Source organism: Dermacentor albipictus, unplaced genomic scaffold (assembly GCF_038994185.2).
Source record: "Dermacentor albipictus isolate Rhodes 1998 colony unplaced genomic scaffold, USDA_Dalb.pri_finalv2 scaffold_34, whole genome shotgun sequence".
Lineage (NCBI taxonomy): Eukaryota > Metazoa > Arthropoda > Arachnida > Ixodida > Ixodidae > Dermacentor > Dermacentor albipictus.
The window spans coordinates 478186-502091 of NW_027225588.1; the positions used below are offsets into that span (position 1 = coordinate 478186).

The 23906-nt window shown below is 49.2% G+C and overlaps 1 protein-coding gene across 3 annotated transcripts in view; it reads right to left on the bottom strand.

The window, feature by feature from the left end:
• The window catches only part of LOC135921225 (uncharacterized transporter YutK-like), a 251210-nt gene that overhangs the window by 79598 nt on the left and 147706 nt on the right, over positions 1-23906 (bottom strand). For all 3 annotated transcript variants that reach the window (XM_065455539.1, XM_070529860.1, XM_065455538.1), the window contains exon 8: positions 2215-2383. In XM_065455539.1, the coding sequence (XP_065311611.1) occupies positions 2215-2383 (169 nt within the window). The remainder of the gene's footprint in view (positions 1-2214; positions 2384-23906) is intronic.

Genomic DNA, 23906 nt, shown 5'->3' on the forward strand with positions numbered 1-23906 from the left:
TGTTGTATGATTCCTAGGCGTCATTTTCGTTAGAATTTTCTGTCACTTCAAGAGGTGGGATCTACGTCTCGTTCACCAATCTGAGTTTCCCTACTTTTACTGCATAACTCCTCTCGATTGACATAGGAACATACACAGTCTGTTGTTTTCTGTTCCCTACACTCATTTTCGAATTCGTAATAAAGGATGCATGAATCAGCTTTCTTTTTAAATATCATTCATATGTTATCTAAATGGTTTCTATTTATATAAATTTACTCTAACACTGCTCCCTATTTCATTGACTGAGAAGACAATAGCATTATATTCTTTGTCGGCGAAAAGAAAGGAACCAGGAGGAATAATATCAATGTTGATGTAATTCTAAATATATTTCTTTTCTGCAACAGTCTCTGAAGTTCTTGTAGACTGCAAAAATATTTTGACGAAATACAGGTAAAAAAAGCTATCGTTTGTGCTTCGAGATTAATCACACCCCTGTAGCATACACATAGGCCCAGCATACTTTACAAAGTATACCTGCATTAACTTTCTTGCTGCGGTACAAATATGTCTTGCATATGGAATGTCACGCGTTTATCATTTACACCTTTTTTTCCAAAATTTACCCAAAAATTCAGATTCGAGCGCATGTGCTATGCTTGAAAAAAAAGAGGAATATGCATGTAGAACAGCACCTGCTATGTTCAGCAGATTTCCAAGTTTGGCAATGAATAGATCAAACACATCATGCAGCTGGCAAAACATTACAATGCGGTCGTCTTCGCAGAACCCTTGTTAGCAAAATGGCGTACCACGGAATACTCTGTGTTTTGTCTTTAATTATTTACAAATGAGAATGGGTACTGTATTTTTTTAAAGTACGCTTGACACTAATGGGTTAAGCGCGGGAGGATGCGACCCTCATGTGCTCGGGTAACACAAAACGCCTGCTGCTGCGGGGCGTGTGCTCTAAATAAATAAATAAATAAATAAATAAATAAATAAATAAATAAATAAATAAATAAATAAATAAATAAATAAATAAATCCTGCATCTTGCCCCGAAGTGCCTTGGTGAGTTTTGTGTTGTGGACATCGTTATATAAAAGTGTTGGATTATCCTTGCACTTCTGACACCGTTCTTGACAGTTCATTTGTTGTGGAGCGTTCTCGTGAAAGAAACGTCTCGCGTCTCTGCGATAGTGACAATTTAAGTGTCAGTAACAGAGACAGAGAAAGAAGGACTAAGCACTTCATCTTTTTTCTTCAATGTATCCTGTCCCATGCGCTGTTACTACAAAATGCATAGCTGTCTGTAAATGTCCCAAGTTAACACATTTTGACCCCAAAAAAGCTTGATGTTACGCATCTGTTACTATATCGCGAAGCGAGGGTTTCTGATGTATTTTATTTGCAACTTTGCCCTCGCGTTATTCTTTGCATTTTTTCGCCCTCTTGTCGGTGCAATTCTATCCGCGACAGCATTCGCGGCCTCGTTATCTTTGCTGACGTATAAATGCCGAGCTTACTTAAGAGGGCGATACATTAGAGAGCTGTAGCTTTGCGTGATATTTGATGCGGTATTGTTATAACTTATGCATTAAGCCCTCTCTTCATGAGCTGCCTCTTCGCGGAACCACGGTAGGCATGCCGATCTATCAATGTTTTAACGTACAATTGTCGTTTACATTTTTAGAGCGTGGAATGCTAGGTAATGATGCAGTGACAAATAGCGCCTTTAGAGCATGTTGAATTGGCAACGCATCGTCAATGCTAATGCTGCTGACGCCCTTATGCTAGGTGGAAATGAAAACACTTTCCTGGCTTGGTGCTGTCTCATAGTAGCGTCAAAACGAACTGACCGCTGTGATAACGACAAAACGTCGCTTATACTTCGTGCTCAGCATGACATGAGGTTAAGAAATGACTAGCTTTACCATTTATTTTTTACTATCACGACACAGAGGAAGTAGCAAGGGTGAATTGGTACCGGAGTGGGTGATCTAGGCGGATATGGATTCTGCCATGTTGAGCAGTCACGGTAGCCTGCCGCGGTGGGCAGCGGTATACGACGCACATGTGCAGTGTTCTGAAAGTTTGACGGCAATGATTGAAACTGAACTTTTCTGTTAACATACATTCACGGCTAGTATACCCTGGTTGAGGAGCCATACGATTGAAAAAAGAGAGAAATGCAGGAATGAATAAGGTGAAGACAGGAACAGTGACTCACATCGGCTCCCAGTCCTTGCAAGCCGGCGGCCTCGCCCACCCAATTGACCATGCCGTCGGCAAATGCAAAGAACGTGACGAAAGCGATGAGGCAACCGGTCATGCAACCGGCCATTGTGAGGCTCACCACCATTCCGTTGCCTAGCACGTCCACGAACTGTAGCTGCAACCTGCAGAAGAGCAGTGCGAGCCACCGTATCAAAAATCCCCAATACAGTTGGAACTAAAAGCCCCAAATGGTTACAGCTGTTATTTACGGGATGCGTTTTAATGTTCAACATCGCCCAATAAAAGCGTACTCTTTTATCATCCATCAAGTGATTTCCACCTCATGCTAGGCGGCACAATTGTTTCTAACTTACGGCAAGTCTCCCGGTAGTCACGATAACGTCCTGTCTACCGTGTTTTTCTGCAAGGTGCGGCATTCACAGAAAAGACACTTGCACACAATCTGCTCTGCCCGTGCACGCGCGAGAAGTTATCGTGCAACAATATTTCGCAAACATTCCTACGTCGTCCGCAGCCACATGTAACTCGTGTTGCGTTGGGAAAATACGTCCTATGTAATCGTAGGGAAGGCTGGACGAATCAAGTTGCCCGCAAAGGCATCGAGGCGTCTCCCTAGCTCGCCGCTCGGCCATTGTCGCTGCTGCTGCATATGGCTTCAAGGCAAAGCATATTCTGGGACCCCTAACTCCCGCGAAAGGGCGCGACTACACCTCCTTCCATCCTCCTTATGATGTCCACGCTAACTTTGCCACACTGGTGCAGCGCAGCCTTGCTGCCGTGCTGCATCAGTTGGACGTTTCGGACTGTGCCCATTTCCTCCTTGAACTTGTTCCTCGCCGTCGCACTGAGACAAGCCTCTTTGTTCTCAATGTGTACAGTCTTCCCAAAGCCCCTTCAGCTCCTCTCCTCCTCGTCCTCCGCTGAGCGCTCTCCTGCGCTGGCCGCAACGTCCTGGTCATTCTGGGCGACTTAAGAGGAAGCTTTAGCTCGGGCCAAACTCCGACGCGGCCTATTCAAACACATGTAAAACGCAAAAACGTTTTTATGAGATAACTCCTGGACCGATTTTGATGAAATTTGTTGCATTTGAAAGAGAAAGTTAAATTCTAGTGACTGATGGAAGCAGAGTTTCGATTTAGGGCATGACTTTTCTTAAAACGATTTTCATATATTTAACCGTTTGAAAAAAATAGAATCACGATGTTTACAAATTCATAGCTCTGCATCAAGAACCGATATCGCGATTCTGTAAACGGCATCCATTAGATCATTCAAAGCGGACAAATTCGATATGTCATATTACATATTACGTGAATTTGTTATGTTGGTTACAACGGTTTTGCAAAAGTTGTATTTCCCTATGAAATTTTTTTTATATTCATGTGTAACATATCAATTTTGTCCGCTTTAGATGTACTATTAGATGCGATTCACGGAACTGTACTATCCTATTTAGTGGTTGAGTTACAGAGTTGTAAACTTGATAGTTTCGTTTTTTGAAAATTTAGGAATTTTGCCAATTTTTATTAAAAATTGACAACCTAACTAAAAAATTCGAAATCAACAGTCACTAGATTTCAAGTGTGTCCTTTAAATGCAAGAAACCTCGTCAAATTTGGTGCACTGGTTGCCGAGAAAAACGAATTCTCCTTTAACATGTATTTAGATAGGAGCACTCGAGCTAAAGCTTCCTCTTAAATGCCCCACATACCAGCTGGCGCTACCCCCAGAACACTCGCAAAGGCCAGTCACTCTGGACTTTCATCCACAACGAGTGCTTTTCAGTTTTTAATGACTTCGCTTGCCCCACCAGGATAGCATCCAGTGTTCAACGAGACACCAATCCGGACCTTACCCTCGCCAATCTTACCTCGACTAATACACGGGTCTTCCTCGGTAGCGATCAATACGTCCTCTGCACAACTTTCAGGGCGGATGGCCCCTATTGTCGCCTTCTCCACTCACCGTCTCCCTTGACGGCACACCCCTTCCTTTCGTCACTACCTTCCGCATCTTCGGACTCTATTTTCAGTCCAATGGCAAGCACACCACACTCATCACTCGACTCACAAACACTGTACACCACACTGTCCGCCGCATACGCCGCATTAAAAACCGTCACCACGGCACGCGCGAACACGACCTCCACCGCCTGGTCCAGGCTTTGTTCTCAGCCGCTTCATTTATTCTCTTCCTTACCTCTACCTTTCTCGTACCGAGGAAGACAAAGTCAACAGCCTCATTCACCAGTGGCCTCGAGCTCCACCACTGCAAAAGCTGGCGCCACCGTCGGCGTGACGTGCTAGGAGGGATCACGTGGACATAGCGGCCGCGTCGGCTGCTTCGGGAGCGCTGAAGCGAGCTGAAAACGAGTTTAAATTCCCTCGTACGCTACGGTCCTCATTTAGTGGCGAAATTTTCCGCCTTCGAGTGTCTCCTTTACAACGCTTGAAAGCACTACAATAGGTAGTGGCTCCGTTTGAAGGCGCGCAACATGGTAGGCTACCGCTCGTTGCCGCAGGGCCGGACGCACGTAACGTAGGCCGGTGTCAGCCTTATTCACACGTAGCCGCAGGACAAGAAGCTGCGTGAAGCTTGGCACGCGAAACATAAAACCGGCAAACAGTCATCGGCTACAACTCGGGTATGCAGCAAGCACAGACGCGAGGAAGATTTCTGCTATGGCGCCCGGTCTGCGATGTTCTGAAAACGCGCACTGAGACGCTCGCCCGAGTCCACTGCCCGACTAATGTCATGACGGTTTGGTCTATGAACTTGTCGATGCTATAGATACTGGCAAATTGAGTGGAGTGGAAAGGCAACGGTAAGAAGCACACTTTAAAAAAGCATGACATATGGTCATGTTTGTGTTATGAATTAATGCACTGGATTTTTTAAAAAAAGGAGCACCGGGAAATGGCACGCTGAGAACACCGATAAACATACAGTGCGACGCAACTCGAGAAATAAGAGTGAAAGTTCAAAGAATTTAGAAAAAAAAAAGATTGAATCGTCGTGACGGCACATCACAGTCCCCGTAGGCGTCGAAGTCTCTAGAGTGAAGTTATTTTTGAACAGCTCTGATAGCACCCACGCAGCAATGGTTGCTTGCATACTGTCAAATGCTCATATTCTGCGGCCTAAAGCTCATGGCACGGTGCGAAAACGCGCGCGCGGAGAAAGCGAAACAGTGCGCAGTAGAGCATGCAGACGCGCAGTCGGTCGCTGCGAATCTACACGATCGCTGCATTGAGGCTTCGTTCTATTACGCTCCATTTAGTTACACAAACACTATAAGAACATATTCCACATAGTTTGCTCTCGGCGTTTACCTACCTTTCACGCAAGAAGACGGTTCGGGAGACTCCATCGCGGCGACCGCGCGCAGTGGCGTTCACTGTACGTATTCGGTAAAGAGATAGCGTCTATAAATGATTGTGTGCTTTCTGTTTGCCCAAGATTATTGTTTAGACAGTAAAAAACTTCTCTCGTTTCGAAAGTGCTTACAGAAATGCCCGGGAGAGCTCGCGCGTGGTGTTTTCAGTGAGCGCTGACAGCAAAACCTATGAGAAGCGCGCCACGTGATCCCTCATACTACGCCAGCGAGGCGCTTCCGCTAGATGGCGACTCCGTAACTCCTCGCCGCCAATATGTCAGCCCTGTCCCTTCCCACATTTACGTCGACGGCTCGGTTACTGTCGGTGGGCATCCACAACTCCTTTACGGAGCTGACGGAGGTCCATCGCACGGGCCAGCTCCTCCGTCTCTCCCGCACCCGCCCGAGTCGCGCACTTCTCTCCACCCTTAACCTCTCCGCTCTTATCCCTCTTCCCACATTACTGCCCATCCCTTCCCATGTTTCCACCCTCCTAACCGTTAATTCCCTCCCTAAAGATATGCATCCAGAACACCACCCCTCCCGTAGAGCAGCGCGAGCCTCCACGCTCTGGTGTCAGTACGAACGGCAGGCCGCCATGGCTTACACCTTGGCTTACGTGGCTCACGTGGCCCATCCTGGTAACGAACCGGCCAATTCCATCGCTCGGGATTCGACTGACCGCGCTGATATCCCGCTCCTCACGTACCGCGATATCACGTTGCGCTATCGCCTCTCTCGTATCACCTTCCCCCCTCCGCACCAATCCTTTTGCCAGCACTACCAACACTTGTGGCGCCACCTTCAGGCCCATACCTATCTTACTCCCGCACGTCTTGCCCTCCTGCACTCCGCGACGCTCTCGCCGGCTTGCCACTTATGTGACGGCTCCGGCGCCGATTACGCTCACGTACATACTATTATACTGAGAGAGTCAGGCACAAAAGCATGGGCGAGATAGGCCTAAATCCCGTACTTCAAACGAGCCAAGATGGCGCCAAGGCCACGGCTGATGTCAACAGCCGGAGCAACAACCTCGGTGGTGGCGCCCCTGGCAGCGATACACGTCACTCAAGGGCGAAACTTATAAACAAGGGCAAATTGTTGAAGGGCGCGCATGCCAGACTTGCCGCGTGGCGACATAAAGATCGTTTTCCGACCGCGAGGCGGGCTTCACCTGAGCGACGTGACTCGCGTTGAACTAAGTCGTGGAATTGCGCGGCGGCACAGATCCCCGCCGATGAAGCAAGTGAAGACGTCGTGTGCCCCAACCTACAGCAAAATATCGTAGTGGTGAGCACCTCCAAGAGGGTGCACGCCGACCGATACACAGCAGTAGGAAGGATCGACATACGCGGCACGGCGCATGAAATAAGTACCTACGAAGCGGCCCCCCACGGCATGGTGAAGGGCGTCACAAGGGGCATCCCGCTCGAGGATACGGCCCAGGAGATTCAGGAGAATATTGTGCACAAGCATAACCCAACGGCCCTACAGGCAAACCGAATCGGTAAAACCCGATCAGTCGTCATTGCTTTTGAAGGGCCCAAAGTACCCAATTACGTGAGATACGGTAACCTGCTCACGGAGTGCACGTTGCACAGAAAACAAATCGACGTATGCTATGCGTGCGGAACAGTGGGCCACAGAATGGACGTCTGCCCGGATCCTTCAAACACGATCTGTCCAGGGTCCGGAATCTCCAACCCTGCCGAAGACCACAAACGTGTCTCGAAGTGTGGCCTGTGCGCAGGCAAACAGCTGACCGCGGACAAGGCCTGCAAAGCCCGCTTCAAGACGCCCTACGTTGTCCGCCAGCGACGCTGGGAACAGCGCCCAGCAGAGGAAGAAGACGCTGGGAGAAGAAACCAAGACAAGAGAGGTCCTGCAGGCGGACTCCGCCGTAGCGCCTCCAAACAACGGGGCCGGTCACACACACCAGATCGGAGTAGCAACAACAGTGGCGGCGGAAACGGCCGCCGGAGTCGCTCCCGATCGAAGACACCATCCGGGGGCGGCAACGGTGGCGGCAACCGACGCTCGCGCTCCAGGACCAGTTCGAGATCCGGGACCAGTTCGAGATCCGGGGACAGTTCAAGGTCCCGGAGCGAGTCAACCGGACGCCGAGGGATCGCCGAGAAAAAGGTGGGCTGGACCAACAGGCCTCCCGTCGCTCGAACCAACAACACCGAATTCCCACCGCTCACCCTCTTCGAACCCCTTTACTCACAAGCGAATCCCCAAAAGGACAGTAGCGAAGTGACAGAACTTAAGAGGATCATAGAGCGCCAAAACGCTCAGATCCAGGAGCAGAATGCGCAAATACGGGCGCTTATGAATAAGAACGAAACGCTGGCGAATAACGGCAGCTCGGCAAATGCAAGCCCTCAAAACAACAACACGGCGGCAAACAACGCCGCAGGCTTGCGCATATTGTCGCGGAGGGACCCCCCCTCGCCCCGCCTAGGGCGGATGGCGGGAGAGGCTGGGGTTACGCAACGTGCATCAAGTAATCAAGAGGCGATGGACGCCGAAATGAGCCCCGCGAGCGAAGAGGAAGCGGCGACCTCAGAGACCGCGACCACGGCAACGACAGAGATGCCGCGAGAAGGAGAGCTGACGGCCATTTTGGCCGCAATTTCCCAAATTAATGAAGGGCTAGGCAAAATGAACGCCCGACTCGAGGCTGTCGAGAGTCAGTCCCACACGCGATCGGTGAAACACAAGCGCCTGGCGCCAAAAGTAGCCTCAATTTCGGTGAGGAACCGCTTCGCGTCCCTGAAAAAGTAGCGGTCCGAAAAAATCAAAGCAGCGATCGCGAAAAGGCGCAATCGTCTCGAGACATCCGGAAAGGATGATGCAGAAGCCAAGTAAGAAGCACAAGAAGAAAACCGGGGGGGATACCACCGTAATTTACCAATGGAACTGCCGCGGGATTCGCAACAAAGAAGCGGAACTATTATTGCACATTGACGGACAAGAAAACAAGCCCGTTGTGATTGCTCTACAAGTAACAAACGGGAAACCAAGACTCCCGGGGTACGTCACTTACACGGATCTCACGGAGAACGGGACGGCGGCGCTGGTCCACAGCAACGTGGCGGCAACTCAACATGTCACGGCGCACGGTGGGTGCGAGCGCACGCTGGTAGAAATTCATGCGAGAGAAATTGGCAGCTCGGGCAATTTATTTGTAATGAGCGCGTACTGCCAGCCGTCACAACGGCAGTACGAATTTGACCGCATCGTGAGCCAGGCGAAAGGGTTGGCGGGGACAAGGCCGCTCCTGATCCCCGGCGACTTTAACGCCCCTCACACAAAGTGGGGCTATAAGTTTCAGTCCAAGAGAGGAAAAGCATTGGCCAAAGCAACGGAGAATCAGAAGATGGCCCTCCTGAACGAGCCGGACGTAACCACCAGAAGAGGCAACAGTGCCGCTAGGGACACCACGCCAGACCTGTCGTTGTTATCGGGCACGCTACACGTCTCCTGGAGAAGCGAGGAAGTGGACCTGGGGTCTGACCACAGCGGGATCGGCATCACGATCCGAGGCTCCCGGTATCGGGCTGTGCTGGGGACGGCGCGGATCACGGATTGGGACAAGACGAGAAAGTTTACCCAAGAACAAGAAGGGGCATCCGAGGAAGAAACGGGACAGGCTGAAAGACAAAGGACCTGCACCGAATGGGCGAGGGACCAGAAGAAGGCTCTTGATAAATTTACCCAAGAAATCGCAACGACGTCGCAGACACCTTACGTGGACGCCAGACTGACCCACATGTGGGCGGCCCGAAACTCGTTGACGTGGCTGTGGAAACGTCAGAGACACAACAAAAAGCTGGCCAAGCGCATAGCAGTCTTGAACAAACAGATCGCCGAGTACGCGGCCAAACTATGTAAGGAAAATTGGCTGAAGACCTGCGGCGGCCTACAGGGCAAGCTCTCGACGTGGAAGACGTGGTGTCTCTTGAGGCATCTGATCGACCCGCTGAGTAGCAAAACTGCGACCAATCGCAACCTCACCGAAGTATTGAACACGTACAAGGCAGACGGCCGCAGGCTACTTGAAGACCTGAAGGCCAAGTACCTAAAGACAGAGAAGGGCCAGTACCCGGTGCCCGAGAGGTATGAAGGACCCGACAACGAAGAACTGGACCGGCCGTGTACCATAATGGAGCTGTGGACAGCGATAGATGACAGTAACAAGAGAAGAGCACCCGGTAGGGACGTCATAACGTACAAATTACTCGGTAACATGAGCGGTAAAGCGGCTCGCGGCCTCCTAGAGCACATTAACTAAGCCTGGGAGAGCTCGCAGTTGCCGAAGGAATGGAAGGACGCCGAGGTCCGCTTCATTCCAAAGCCCGGCAAGGCCCTCACGATAGACCACATACGACCCATCTCCTTCACATCCTGCGTGGGGAAGGTGATGGAGCGCATGGTCCTTCGCCGGCTGCAGAAGCACCTCGAAGAAACGGATCAGATGCCAGAGACGATGTACGGCTTCAGGCAACATCTTAGCACCCAAAACGTGATGATCCAACTCCACGAACGCATTGTCAAACGGGCAACGAGGCACGCGCCTCGCGGGATACTCGCCCTCGACCTGAAGGGAGCGTTTGATAACGTGTCCCACGCGAGCGTGTTGCAGAATCTGAACAAAACCCGGTGTGGCCGAAAGACATTCGGCTACATAAAAGATTTTCTGTCAAACCGAACGGCGACCATCAAGATAGGGGAGGAGAAGTCGGAGCCTGTCGAGCTCGGTGATAGGGGCACCCCTCAGGGATCGGTCTTGTCGCCCCTGCTCTTCAATCTGGCCCTGCTGCCCCTGTCCGATCTACTCAAGCAAATTGAAGGCGTGGACCACGCGTTCTACGCCGACGATATTACGGTGTGGACGGCCCGAGCCGGATCCGATGCCTGGATGGAGGAAGTCTTGCAGCGGGCGGCAACAACCGTGCACGAGTACGCAAAGTCATGCGGACTGAGCTGCGCTCCCCAGAAATCAGAGCTGCTCATGATCCAACCCCGAAATCCAAGAAGGAGCTGCCGGCGAACGTGATTATCACGATCGCCGGAACGACCATCAAGCAAACACAGCAGATTAGGATTCTCGGCCTACTACTTCAGAGCGACGGAAAGGCACAGGCTGCCATCACAAAGATCAAGACTAAAACCGAACAGATAACCGTTATGATTCGGAGGGTATCAAACAGAAACCGAGGCCTTAAAGAGGACGATGCCATGCGCCTGGTACACGCGTTCGTCGTGTCGCGGGTTACCTACTCCGCCCCGTATCTCCAGCTGACGAAGGATAATAGGGACACCCTAAACACGATGCTTCGTAAGGCAACGAAACAAGCACTGGGCATGCCCATATTATCGTCCACGCAAAAACTGCTAGACATGGGCGCCCACAACACGGAGGAGCTCATCGAAGCCCACCTCTCTAATTGGAGAATCCGGCTCAGTCACGCGGAACACGGACGAGCCGTCCTACGCAAGATAGGATGGCAGATCGAGCCAGTACCCATCAAGACGGCCCTTCCGGAAGACTGGAAAACGATCATTCAGACAAAACCCCTTCCCCAGAACATGACGCCGGGCAAGGACGAGAGGCGCACCGCGCGAGCCAAAGTCCTAGCCCGTAAGCTGGAAGAGAACCACAGGGTCCTCTACGCGGACGCCTCGCTCCGAAAACAGTGACCGTGTAGCCGTGGTGGTTACTTCAAAAGACAGGCTGATCGTCAGCGTGCCCCTGAAGACAACAGACCCCGCAGTTGCCGAAGAAGTGGCTGTGGCCCTCGCACTCGCACAGCCGAGCGTGGACACCGTAGTCACCGACAATAAAACAGCCTACACAAGCTTCCACAGGAGGGTACTCTCCTCCACGACCCAAGCCATTCTAGCCAAGCACAAGCCTCCGGGAAGGGCCATAGACCTTATGTGGGTCCCCGCTCACTCGCAGGTAGCAGGCAACCCCAGCGCCGACTACCGGGCCGAGCACGAGCCGGAAGAGCTACCGAACCCGGTTACCAACTTTCGGGACATTACCCGGATGTACCGAGAGGAAAGGTGCAGACTGTCAGAACCACACCCCAAACTCACCAGGCAACAACAGACGATCCTGCGTCGAGCGCAGGCGGGATCGCTTGCGCATCCCGTACTGGTAAACCGCATGTACCCTGCGGAATACGATATGCTCTGTCATTTTTGCAGAACAGAAAAGGTCACCCTGCCGCACGTCTTGGCAGAGTGCACAGAACTCAAGACCCCCCTCCTCCCCTTCCCACCAACACCCCCAACCCCTTGAGCGATGGGAGACCTTGTTATCCAGCCCCGCCCTACCGATTCAGCTCGCACTGACGGACAGGGGCCAGGAGCTGCTAAAAACATGTGGGTCCTGTAATTAGGGAACCACCCCGTCTGGTGCCTGCGTGCACCATCGATTTATTTCGGGCCCAGTAAAGGTTGCTTCATCATCATCATCCAACTACGGCTGGTGGACTGGACGGAGGACGTCGCGACTTGGCATGGCATGGACGCCACAACCGGCATCCTGAAGGCCACCCACAACCTGCTTTTTAATTTGTTTTTACTTTTGGCCTTCTCATCAATAAAAGTTTTTCATCACTACGACCACTGCTCGCACTGAGCAAGAGACTATTAGAGTAGCAGCGCAAGGGCATTGTGGCACTGATGGCTTATGGCAGCAGCGTATATGGTGGAACAGTTATTTAGAACGACACTAAAGAGTAATATATAGTTCAGCTGCATTAGCAAATTGCGCTTCCGCAATAAAAAAAGGCGTAATACCGTGTGTACTTTTTAAGGCAGAGAAGACGCAAGAATGCGTGGCAAGGCCGTCGTCAAGTTCGCGCACCAATTCGCCGTGACGTCATGGATTGAGCATCCAGTCGGGTGCAGTTTGCTTTTGTTTGCTTAGCTACAATTCGGGACACTTAAAAGTCGTAAAAAGCGGTATAGCGTTCTCGTGCCTGCAGGCGGCCTTAACTAAATCTCGTCCGGAAAAAATAAATGAAACTTTCAGCCATCAAGTTATCAGACTAAAGAATGCAGGATATGAAAAGCATGTACTGTGTACACCAGCCTATAAGTTGATTCGCTATGTGCGCAATGGCTGAGAAAGAGCGCAACAGAAAAGAGATTGGCAGCAAAAAAAATTGTGTCAGTACCATATGCACACACAATTGCGCATAACCTAAAAAACGTAGGTGGCAGATAAGGTCTACGAGTAGTTTTATCAGCACCTAACAAACTCGGAAAAATATGTGCCGCACTGGATCGTAGAGTTTCAACAAAAATAAAAGAAAATGGTTGTAAGTGCACGGTCAAGCACAAGGAAACATTTGTCGAGTGCAGGTCGTCCGTTGTCTATTGTTTGCCGATATCGTGTGGGAAAGTATACATCGGTCAAACGGGTCGGTGTGTAAACACAAGACCTTTGGAACACAAAAGGTCACTGGGGGGGAAACACTCATTCCCACATTAAAGGGCACTGCTCACAACATGGGTGCTGGCCGCTTTACAGTGACACTACGGTCTTATCGCACCCGCCGTAGTTGCTCATCATTCCACTACCGGCCACCGCAGTGAACGGACGCGGAATGCCTTGCTCCGTAGGGGCGGTTACAGCGGCCCTCGGCCGTGGCACCAGGTGTACGGATGAGCCTTGCCCGTATTATCAAGTTGTTTTGCCTCATCTGCCTTCAGGTACACCCATGAGCAAAAGTATGCGGACCACGGGAGCACGTGCCAAACTGCATCGACGCGCCGTCTACCGCCGCGGTGCCTGCTGTTGAGAGGGCCGCTAGAGCAGCGGTGCGCATGCGCGTCCCATTATATCTGCTGGCCTGACATGTAGCTTTGCCTGACGTGGTTATGGTGCTCGTAGACTGAACGTCCACTGGGTGTCGTTTTGTCGGTTCCGTCGCATGTGGGCCATTCGTCGCTGTGGGCCGTTCCGTCGCATGTGGGAACGCGCCTCCGCCACACTTCGCTTTCATTCTTACTCAGGGGGGGGGGGGGGGAGGGCAGTACGGCGCGCCGCACTGCCTTTTCCGACGCCCTTAGATGACTCGCGCAAAATGGCTTTTTGCGGCGTTGTATTAACTGTTCCAATTTTTGCTGCCGCAGGTAGAAACAACGTTTTGCAATCGGCGTCCGCCGTCGCGTTAAGAATTGGTAACTGAGTTGCAAGCGCTGCTATATTCCGCCAGCAGCAGGATGCTAAAAGGAGGAATTAGCGGCAACGTACTGCCTTTATTTCTTCAAACCCTTCAACAAGGCTTGAAGAAGAAATGCACTCGAGGGTGTCACTACAGACAGCTGCCGCAATAAAAATCAGGTGCAGCTGTGCGGTGCATGCTGCCGTTAAATTCTAATTACAGTTACCACCTTGCGAATCTGGTCGGGGTGACCACCGACAAACGCCGGTCTTGAGGGCACTTAGGACGAGCCAACGTGCTGCTGTTATTTTCAGAGATTATAATTTTCCCAACTGTATGCACGATTTCACTACGCTGTCAATTTTGGATAGGCGGCGATGACGCCTCGAAGGTGCCGTGGTATCCACTCGTAACGCGATGCCATGAGGATACGCCGACCAGTGATTCAGGTCGGTCATACCTACCCGATGCGCAAGGGGGCAACTGCAATTGGAACTTCATGGCAGGGTGCACCGCACAGCTGCACCTGATTTTATATTCTCGTGCATGTGTCAGTGTTGCCGCAGCTGTCTGTAGTGACACCCTTGCGTGCATTTCTTGTTCAAGCCTTATTGAAGGGCTTGAAGAAATAAAGGCGGTACGGTGCCACTAATTCCTCCTTTTAGCATCCTGCTGCTGGCGGAGCACAGTAGCGCCTGCAACTCAATTCTACTTCTTAACGCGACGTCGGACACCGATTGCAAAACCTTGCTTCTACCTGCGGCATCAAACGTTGGAACAGTTCGAGATAACACAACGCCGCAGAAAGCCATTTGCGCGAGTCATATGAAGGCGTCAGAGACGGCAGTGCAGTGCGTGATACCCCCACCCACGAGAAAGAATGAAAGCGAAGCGCGGCGGACGCGCATGCCATCCCAGCCGCAGCCGCTGCGTCCCAGATGCGACGGAGCAGAGAAAACGACGCCCAGTGGACGTTTAGTCTACGAGCACCATAACCACGTCAGGCAAAGCTACATGTCAGGCCAGCAGACATGATGGGACGCGCATGCGCACCGCTGCTCTAGTGGCCCTCTCGACAGCAGGCACCGCGTCGGTAGACGGCGCGTCGATGCAGTTTGGCACGCGCTCCCGTGGTCCGTATACTTTTGCTCACGGGTGTACATCAGTTTTGTATACAGTATTTTTGCACGCGGATGTTAAAACCAGGCCGTATCGGGTCGAGCACTTTCGAGATGCGCTCGCACGTCTTGCACTGCAGCCGGAAGTGGTGGCCCTTGGCGCCTTCCAAATGAAACATGTATGGGCGGTGACCTTCCGTGATGAAGCTTCGAAGAAAAAGATGCTTGCAGCAGAAACATTCAACGTGAAAGACCAGCCCTGCGTCGTTTATGATCCCTGCAACCAAGGCATCAGACTGACGCTTTATTGGCTGTTGCATTTCGTTCACGACGACGAAGTTTGAGCAGCGTTAACGCCTTACGGAAAGGTTGCAGATATCACCCGAGAAAAGTGGCGAGTACAGGGATGTAATAATAAAGGGCCCACCACCCGTTTGGTGACACTTTTGCCAAAGCCTGGAATTACAGTTGAAGACTTGCCTCATCAGGTGCGCGTCGCGGAAAACTTAGCGCTCGTGCATGTACCAGGAAGGCCCCCGTTATGCCTCCGATGCAATGGAACTGGACATATCAGGCGCGAGTGTCGCATACCACGTTGTGCACTCTGCCGACGATTCGGCCACGAAGAACAAGACTGTGTGCGATCCTATGCAGCGGTAACAAGCCCAGTTAAAGGCGACGAGATGGCTGAACACATAATGGACCATGCTGATGCCGATGCAGCATCCCGACCAACGACCGAAGAACCGGCGGCCGACAGCACACCTTCTGAGGCGTCTTCACTTCCGGAAAACTCCACTGGGTCCGGTGGCAGCCAATCTGGCGAGGCAAAGAGCGTGCTGGTCGGGAAGCCGACTAACGACCAAAACGTCAATGAGAGAAAGGACGCGATTTTAGTAAGCGCACCAGTGACGACCGCGAAAGACGAGACCGAAGGCATTGAGGATGTTGAAATGACAGCAGCCGCTAAAGCAGCTGCAAAGAGGCCTCGTGAGGCCACCGACGAATCTCAAGGTTCACCCGAAGCATCGAGCAGCAGCGAGCCGTCGCCGAGGACCGCTATAACGAGGCGACTGGGCCTCAAACCGAAGCCGAAAGTACCGCCTGATATGCGGACGACTTCAACATCGTCCCCGCCTTAGCGGGGAGCGAAGTGTATTCAGTTAGCCTGTCCTCAGTATAAGACGTTACCTAGCGGACAAGTAGAATGTGACCTGTGCTGTTTTTTGCTATCACTGCCTGTCCAGATGTATCATTCCGGCTGTTTGCTAATTCAAAAATGGCTGTTAATCTGACAGTTCCCCTTTGTGTAGCTACGTTAAATGTGAGGGGTTTGGCATCCCGCAGGAGGCAATACCAGTTAAGCCGTCTCTTGTTGGAAAATGACATTGACATAACGGCAGTGCAGGAAACCAAAGTAGAAAGCGAAGAGCAAACGGACAGAATGGTCGAGCTTTTCAAGGATAGGTATAATGTATGTGTGTCTCATGCCAGAGGCACTTCGGCGGGTTGCATGATACTTGTTCGAAAATGCACCGATATTGTAGCGCAATCTGTAAAGTCCAGTGATGATGGCAGGCTACTCGTTATCGATTTTGCGTTTTGTGGCCTCAACTGGCGTGCAATTTGTGTGTATGTACCGAATAAGATTAACGAACGCGTAGAATATATAGAAAACCTGAGAACCTGCATGACGTACGAAAGAAACCCAATTTTATTTGAAGACTTTAATTGTGTGTGCAGGCCGCAAGACAGAGCCAACAGATTGACTTACCGCGATAGAAGTGCGACACTGTTAAACGCGCTTGTAAACGAGCTTCAGCTGGACGACGTTGGTTGCATTTTTGACGGCGAAAAGCACGTACAGTATACACACTACCAAGGTGTAAGTCACGCTAGACTAGATCGCATATATGTTCCTGCAGTTGTCATACCACACATCAATACATACAAAGTAAAGAACGTCACATTTAGCGATCACTGCTTGGTGATAGCGACACTTGGAACCAAGACAAAAGTGTCGAAGTTTAGTTGGAACTTGTGGAAATTCAACGATACACGGTTGGATGATGAAAGTTTTGTTAAAAAAGTAAAGGAGAAGATAGAGGAAATATGTTCGGTTGAAACTACTAATGTCACAGCGCTTTGGGAGCAATTTAAAAATGAAGTAAAGATTGCGGCGATTGAACGAGCTTGCGTGCTGCGCAGCATTGAAAAGCACCAAGAGAATGAACTGAGGAGCACGTTAGATTATATGATTGCGGTTGAGAGTGCTACCCCTGGACACTTTAGCAAGGAACTACGTGACCTTAAAAGTAAGCTTGATGTGATTGATGAAAAGAAATATCGTGGAGCGATCGTCAGAGCACGGGCTGAAAGACTATGGCTAGGGGAAATGCCTACTAAGCGGGCACTCGGGGAAGAAAAAAGGCAAGCAGTAAAAAAACAGATAGAAGAAATAAGATATAAAAACGAAGTGACACGTGACAAGGAACTGATAGAGAAAGCGTTTGTTGAATGCTATCGAAAACTGCTAAGCCCAAAATTAAAAGATACAGAAGCCTTTCGAAACGAATTTTTGTCGCTCATGCCAAGGTAGGCGATGAAGTAAGACATACGCTTGAACGGCCAATTAGTCTGAATGAAGTAAAACAGGCCATTGATGAACTAAGCACTGGCAAAGCACCTGGGCCTGATGGACAAGGGGCTGCCATTTACAAATGCTTCAAGGACGAACTGGCACAAGCGTTACATCGCGTGATAAATGAGTGCTATGAACAAAAAAGAGCACCTTTATCTTTTAGAAAATGTCATGTAGTACTCATTCCAAAATCGGATGATCCCAGAAAATTGTTGGCTGTTGAGGCCTATCGACCTATAAGTCTTAAGAATGTAGACTATAAAATATTTACAAAGGTGCTAGCCAAGAGATTGCAGAGCGTTATCACACACCTCGTATTACCTCACCAGACATGTGGCATCAAAGGAAGGACAATCTGCACAAATATACACACCGCTAGAACTATCCTAGAATGCTGTGACATGACTCAAGACAACATAGCTATGATACAACTGGATCTTCAGAAAACACTTGATAGAGTCAATCATGACATACTACAGTTATTACTAGAACATTGTAATGTAGGTAGCGTTATCACTGAGGGCATAAAGATGGTGTATGAAGAGTGTGCAATAAACCTTATAATTAACAACACCGTAAGTGAAAACATTCCAGTACTGTCAGGTATAAAACAAGGGTGTGCGTGTTCGTCTCTTCTTTTCGCACTTTATTTGGAACCCTTATGTTTAAAAATTCGCAAAAATAGAATAGTGCATGGTTACTCCTTTTATGCTACTGAAGCAAAGATACTGGCATATGCCGATGACATAGCCATAATCTGCAAAAACAAGGACAGTATTAAAGAAGCTGTTAAGCAAGCTACATCATACTGTAGTGCTACCGGAAGTGCCATTAGCTGGGATAAATCTCTGGGCATTTGGCATGGAAATGGGGGGCAAGCGCCGGAGGCGTATGCAAACATGTGATGGACAAGTATACCTGCTAGATACTTGGGGGTTCCTCTTCAGCATTGTGGAAATACTGCAGAATACTGGGCAGGAGAGACAGAAAGGATCAAGGATCAGTCAGAAAAATGGGGAGGGTATAACTTTTCTATGTTTTCCCGCGCCACAGTCTGTAATGTGTTTTTTGTTGCAAAAGTGTTTTATGTACATCAAGTGTTCAGTATGAGCAGAACTTGTGTCCAAAAATTACACGGAGTGTTTGCCACCTATATATGGCATTCTACCTGGGAACGCACCAGTCGGTCAAACTAGTTCCTTTCTGTGCGACGCGGAGGGCTTGGTCTGTGTCATTTATTTTTGAAACAAATAGTTTCAAGGTTTTCCTTTATGAGAGACCAAAGCGATGTTTTCTTGCGTACTGTTATACACATGAGGCTGTGTAATCATATACCGGATTATATTGTCATCAAATGCAGATACGCGTGGAACACTGAGCAGTTTTTGGTGCGAAATAGTGTCTGCATATTAAGTACTGAAGCCACGGTTTTCCTTAGAATACTTGAGCGCAGTGGCACGTAAACGATTGTACAAAGATCTAATTGATGTTTTTTTTACCAATACCGTTGTACCGCTCCATCTATCAACTAGGACCAGAACGAGACGTATTAAAACGAGTGCGAAAAATGCCAGTAAGAGCGTCTTCTAAATCATTCTTTTTCCAACTGCACATGGGTACGCTCGCTGTAAAACCGTGGCTTCAAAGCAAAGGTATCTTTGTCCCATGGGGATTACACTGCCTGATATGTCGGAAGGAGGAAACGATAGACAGACAGACAGACAGACAGACAGACAGACAGACAGACAGACAGACAGACAGACAGACAGACAGACAGACAGACAGACAGACAGACAGACAGACAGACAGACAGACAGACAGACAGACAGACAAGAAACTTTAATTGGTCCGAAGGGACTACGTTGTCGTAGTCGCGGGCCGCACCCGCGCCGGGGGCGGAAGACCGTGATCTTCAGCCCTGGCGTAGGCCCTTTGGACAGCCCGAAGTTGGACTTGAAGCTTGTCGCTCTTGACGGCTTCATCCCAATCTTCTTGCCTGTTGAAAGGCGAGTGGCGCAACACAGAACATTGCCACAGCATGTGGTTCAAAGTGGATCGTTCCCCGCCGCAGTCTGGGCAGCGGGGATCCACACCCGGAGTGTAGTGGCTCAGCCTTGAGCGAGACGGAAAGGAGCCCGTCTGCAGCATTCTCAGCACCGACGCCTCGGGCCTGCCTAGCTTCGGGTGAGGAGCCGGAAACTGTCTGCGTCCCAGCTGGTAGTGAGCAGTTATCTCGTGGAAAGTTAGCAGCGGGTCCGTGGTTCGGTCGATCCCCTGCGAAGCTGGGCCCCTCGGAGCGGCGCGGTTGATGAGACCTCGCGCCTGGTCATGGGCCAGCTCATTCGGGTTGATCGAGCCAGGGGAGACGTTCCGGCCCATGTGAGCCGGGAACCAAGTGATGACGTGACGGGCCGTGCCTTTTTGGGCTGTCACGATGCTGTTTTCCTGTGTGACATCCTTAAACGGACAATTCAGAAAGATTTGCCAGTAACACCCTTTGGTATACGATTCTTGCCATTTGTAGATCCAGATGAAATGCCATGCGACATGTTCATGTTACTGTGTTTGCATAGTGTGTGGAAAACGAGGATGGCGGTCAGAAATGCGGATGTCAACGCAAGATCGGCCATTGCAAAACTTCACTGAAAACTGTGTGTACATACGAGATGTTCTCAAAATCCAGAGGAACCCACCGGATTGGATACCCGTGCTCGATAAGCTGGCTTCTCTGAAGCCATTTTAGCTTCACACTCCAGCTTTGAAAAGGCTCACGCGTCTTTTATTGTACTTCTAAAATTTTATTTATGAGTTCTGTGTTTGGAAGTGCCAAACCGGTAATAAAGAAAAAAAAAGCCGTGGTTGCTCAGTGGCTATGGTGTTGGGCTGCTGAGCACGAGGTCGCGGGATTGAATCCTGGCCGTGGCGGCCACATTTGGATGTGGGCGAAAACACTTGTGTACTTAGATTTAGGTGCTCGTTAAAGAACCCCAGGTGGCCGAAATTTCCGGAGTCCTGCACTACGGCGTGCCTCATAATCAAAAAGTGGTTTTGGCACGTTAAACCCCATAATTTAAATTTTTACAGTTTTATCGCACCATAAGGATCAGCTCACCAGGGAAATAATCGAAGCCTTCCACATTCACAAGAGTGCAGAAAGCTGCATCAGTCAGCCATCTGTACATCTAAGCCATGGTGAGGTTGCCTTTTTGGAAGTACACTAAAGAAAAAAAATTGCGTAAAATGTTTGTTAGGGGTGCAACAAATAAGATAGGATTGCACACCATGATAGATAGGTGCCATATCTTTGGCAGCCGAGTATGCGCCAGCAAATGATTAAAAAAAGTGCCTTTAATCTTGCTTTGATTCTCTTTGACGCCTGAAGGTGCGCAGGTATATAGATAAGAAGTCTGTGTTTTGAAATAAAACAGTTGCGAGTGCAGCAAGTGCCGTCTTGTGTGTCTTCTCTGTGTCCGTGTCAGTGCGCTGCTTCACCAGCAAGGTATGATGACCAAATACACAGCTTCGCTGGTTATCCTTCTGCACAGAATGGAAGGGCACTGAGATTTTTTTTTTCTTAGTAGGACCCGCTTCCGACTTCGCTTCAACAAATGCACCCCTAATTTTAAGGAACATATGCTCAGCGTCTCGGCACCAGCGTGCCAGAAAATTAGGAGAGCATGCGCTCCTGGGACGGCCTACGAACAGAAATTGGCCGGTCGCGCCATGTGATCAGGCATTGACATTGACGCGCGTCACTCATCGTTCAAGGTATCGCATCAGTATCATCGAGTTCTTGTCGAAACCGTCAATGTACTATCGCACAAAAAAGTAAATGGGCACGCCTTAGGCGGCTGGAGCGGCTGCGGGGCCACACCAGGGCGCGGCTATCTTGCTCCGCGCGCTGACGACGAGTGTTCCGGGTGACGCCAGGCTTTGCCCTCACTCTCACGCATAGAATTATTATAACCAACTCTAGAGGAAAAGCTGGCCCGAAAAAGTGGGAACCACTATAGGGCGCAGCCCTGTTGCTACTGGTCAATGTGGCCAGCGCAGTTACTATTGAAAGAGCTGAAAACAAGTATACAGGTCACCCTATGCTTTGTCAGTTAACGCATATCTGATGGCTTTATGAAGGTGATGCGTTAATATTAAGTTTACAGAAAGCGCTCGCTATGTGCGTGACTTACGTAGGTCACCATGTACGCATTCATGCAATAAAGGATGACGCGAAAATCGCTTTCGAATCTCTGTTTTTTTGGTTGCGAAGTAGTTTCGTACAGTTTAGGTTTGACATGCAGTCGCGCGTCAGCATCGGATGCTATGGCACATTCGTGCCCTTTGTGCCACCCAAGCCCCGAAGTGATCTGGCATACACCTTCACATGTAAGTAAACGGATGTATCTTCTTGTTCAGAATATCGCACGAGTAGACAGCTCTTGTGATGCATCACAATCGTTTGAGAAGCGTAACAGTAGAGCATTTTTTTTACATGCCGAGCGGTGTTTTTATTTGCAGGTTTCCCTTCAGTAGGAAATTGCTGGACAGGCGGACCAGCGCACCGGCATTGTACTGGCGAATCCACAAGCAAGTCATAGAATCTGTGTAATTGTTGCACTTTGAACAATCGTGCTTTTACAAAGGTCACAGCAGAAAAAGAGCCCGATGCCGAGTATTTCTGTGCCACGAACCAATCAAAAGTAATAAAGACGAAATCGAGCGCATCAACGCACATATTATTAGCGTAGGCGTTTTATTAACTGTGTAATATTTTCAACACTTCCTTGCATGCTATTTAATGTTACATATCTTTTCTGGGACCGTTCACATGCACTCGATACCGAGTCTTTTACATGTATCCATAAACTGCAGATATACACATCAAATCCCTACGAGCATTTTCAAAATTCAATTATTTTAGGCAACAGGCACATATGCAATACTGACACAATACTACTAAGCAGCTGGGACACATTTTTGTTGACCATACTCGCAGGTAAAATAAGTAGATCATGTGGACAGCTCCAGCTCATTTTTCTTAAATAAGTGTGTACAAGGGGTACGCAAAAATGGTTTTTCTCGAGAAACGATTATTTTGCTGTATAAGCAAGACAACACACCAAGTTAGTGTAACATATGTTGTACATTACACTAACATGTGTTTTAATTTACCAAGTAAGAGGAGTTACCTTTGTGGCTTGTTCAGTCAAATTACACTGCAAGCAGCATTCATCAATCTTCGATTGGATTTTGCAAATGTTTAATGAAACATATTTCACTGGTATGCAGATATGCAATGGAAAGCACTTCTGTGTGTTCCAAAGGTAAGATTTCTCTATATTAATGAAGACATTTCTAGTCGGAAACAGCAAGCAAAATGGTGAATGCATAGTATCAGAAGCCGAAAGTTACAGAAATTATGAGAAGTGTCGAATGATTTTAAGGAAAGAAAAGTTTTTGAAAATGCAAGACTCTTTAATCGAGGTCAAGAAAGTCAATATAGGTAGAATACTCTGCAAAATTATGTGAGTAATGGGATAGCAAGCAATGGCCAGCAAATGCGTTGTTTTTCTGCAGAACAAAAGTTGATGATTGTCATTACATGAGTCACTTTAGCATCATGAGAATGCTGCTTGATAAATTCACAAACAAACCAAAAAACAAGCCACGCAAAAATAAAAAAAAACAGTTAATGATGCTCCCACGGCACTGGGATAAATAAAAAGAAACTGATCATATCTAATCTGTACATATCAGACACCTTGTGAAACACTAAAGGAAAAATTCAGTTTCCAGCTATGTCACTTGCCGCATTAATGTGGGGCCCTTGTACCAATAGGGATAGTTACCACTACATTTAGAAATTGCAAGCATTCATGCCGACAAGGATGATTCTTTATATTTTTGGCTACCACTTCAAATTCCTCCACCAAGTGTTACAATGCTGCACGCAGCCATACTAAGGATCTCGCAGCAACACCTACTGGTAAAAACCAAAAGCAGTCGAAGTGCTGGTGTATTCTGGACACCATCTCTGAAAACTTTTGGGCAAGAACAGTGCAAGAAGTAGACATAAGAACTGCATTTATTTCCGTAATTCCCCATTTGAATGGCCTTTTCTTTTTGCTTAGACAATGCCTACGCCTAGCCGCAGCAGCTCCCTCACGCAGACACCAGAAGCAAAGAGGCCGTGGAGGCTAATACAGGTAAGAGGCAAGAAGCAATAGCACTGGTATTGACATTCATCTAATTTCTGTCTTTTTCTTACGTTTAGGCAGCCAGCACACCTCGAACAGCCACCTTGACTGCAGGTGTGTCACCCTACTTGCGAAGGAAGCATTTTAGGGAAAGCGACAGGCA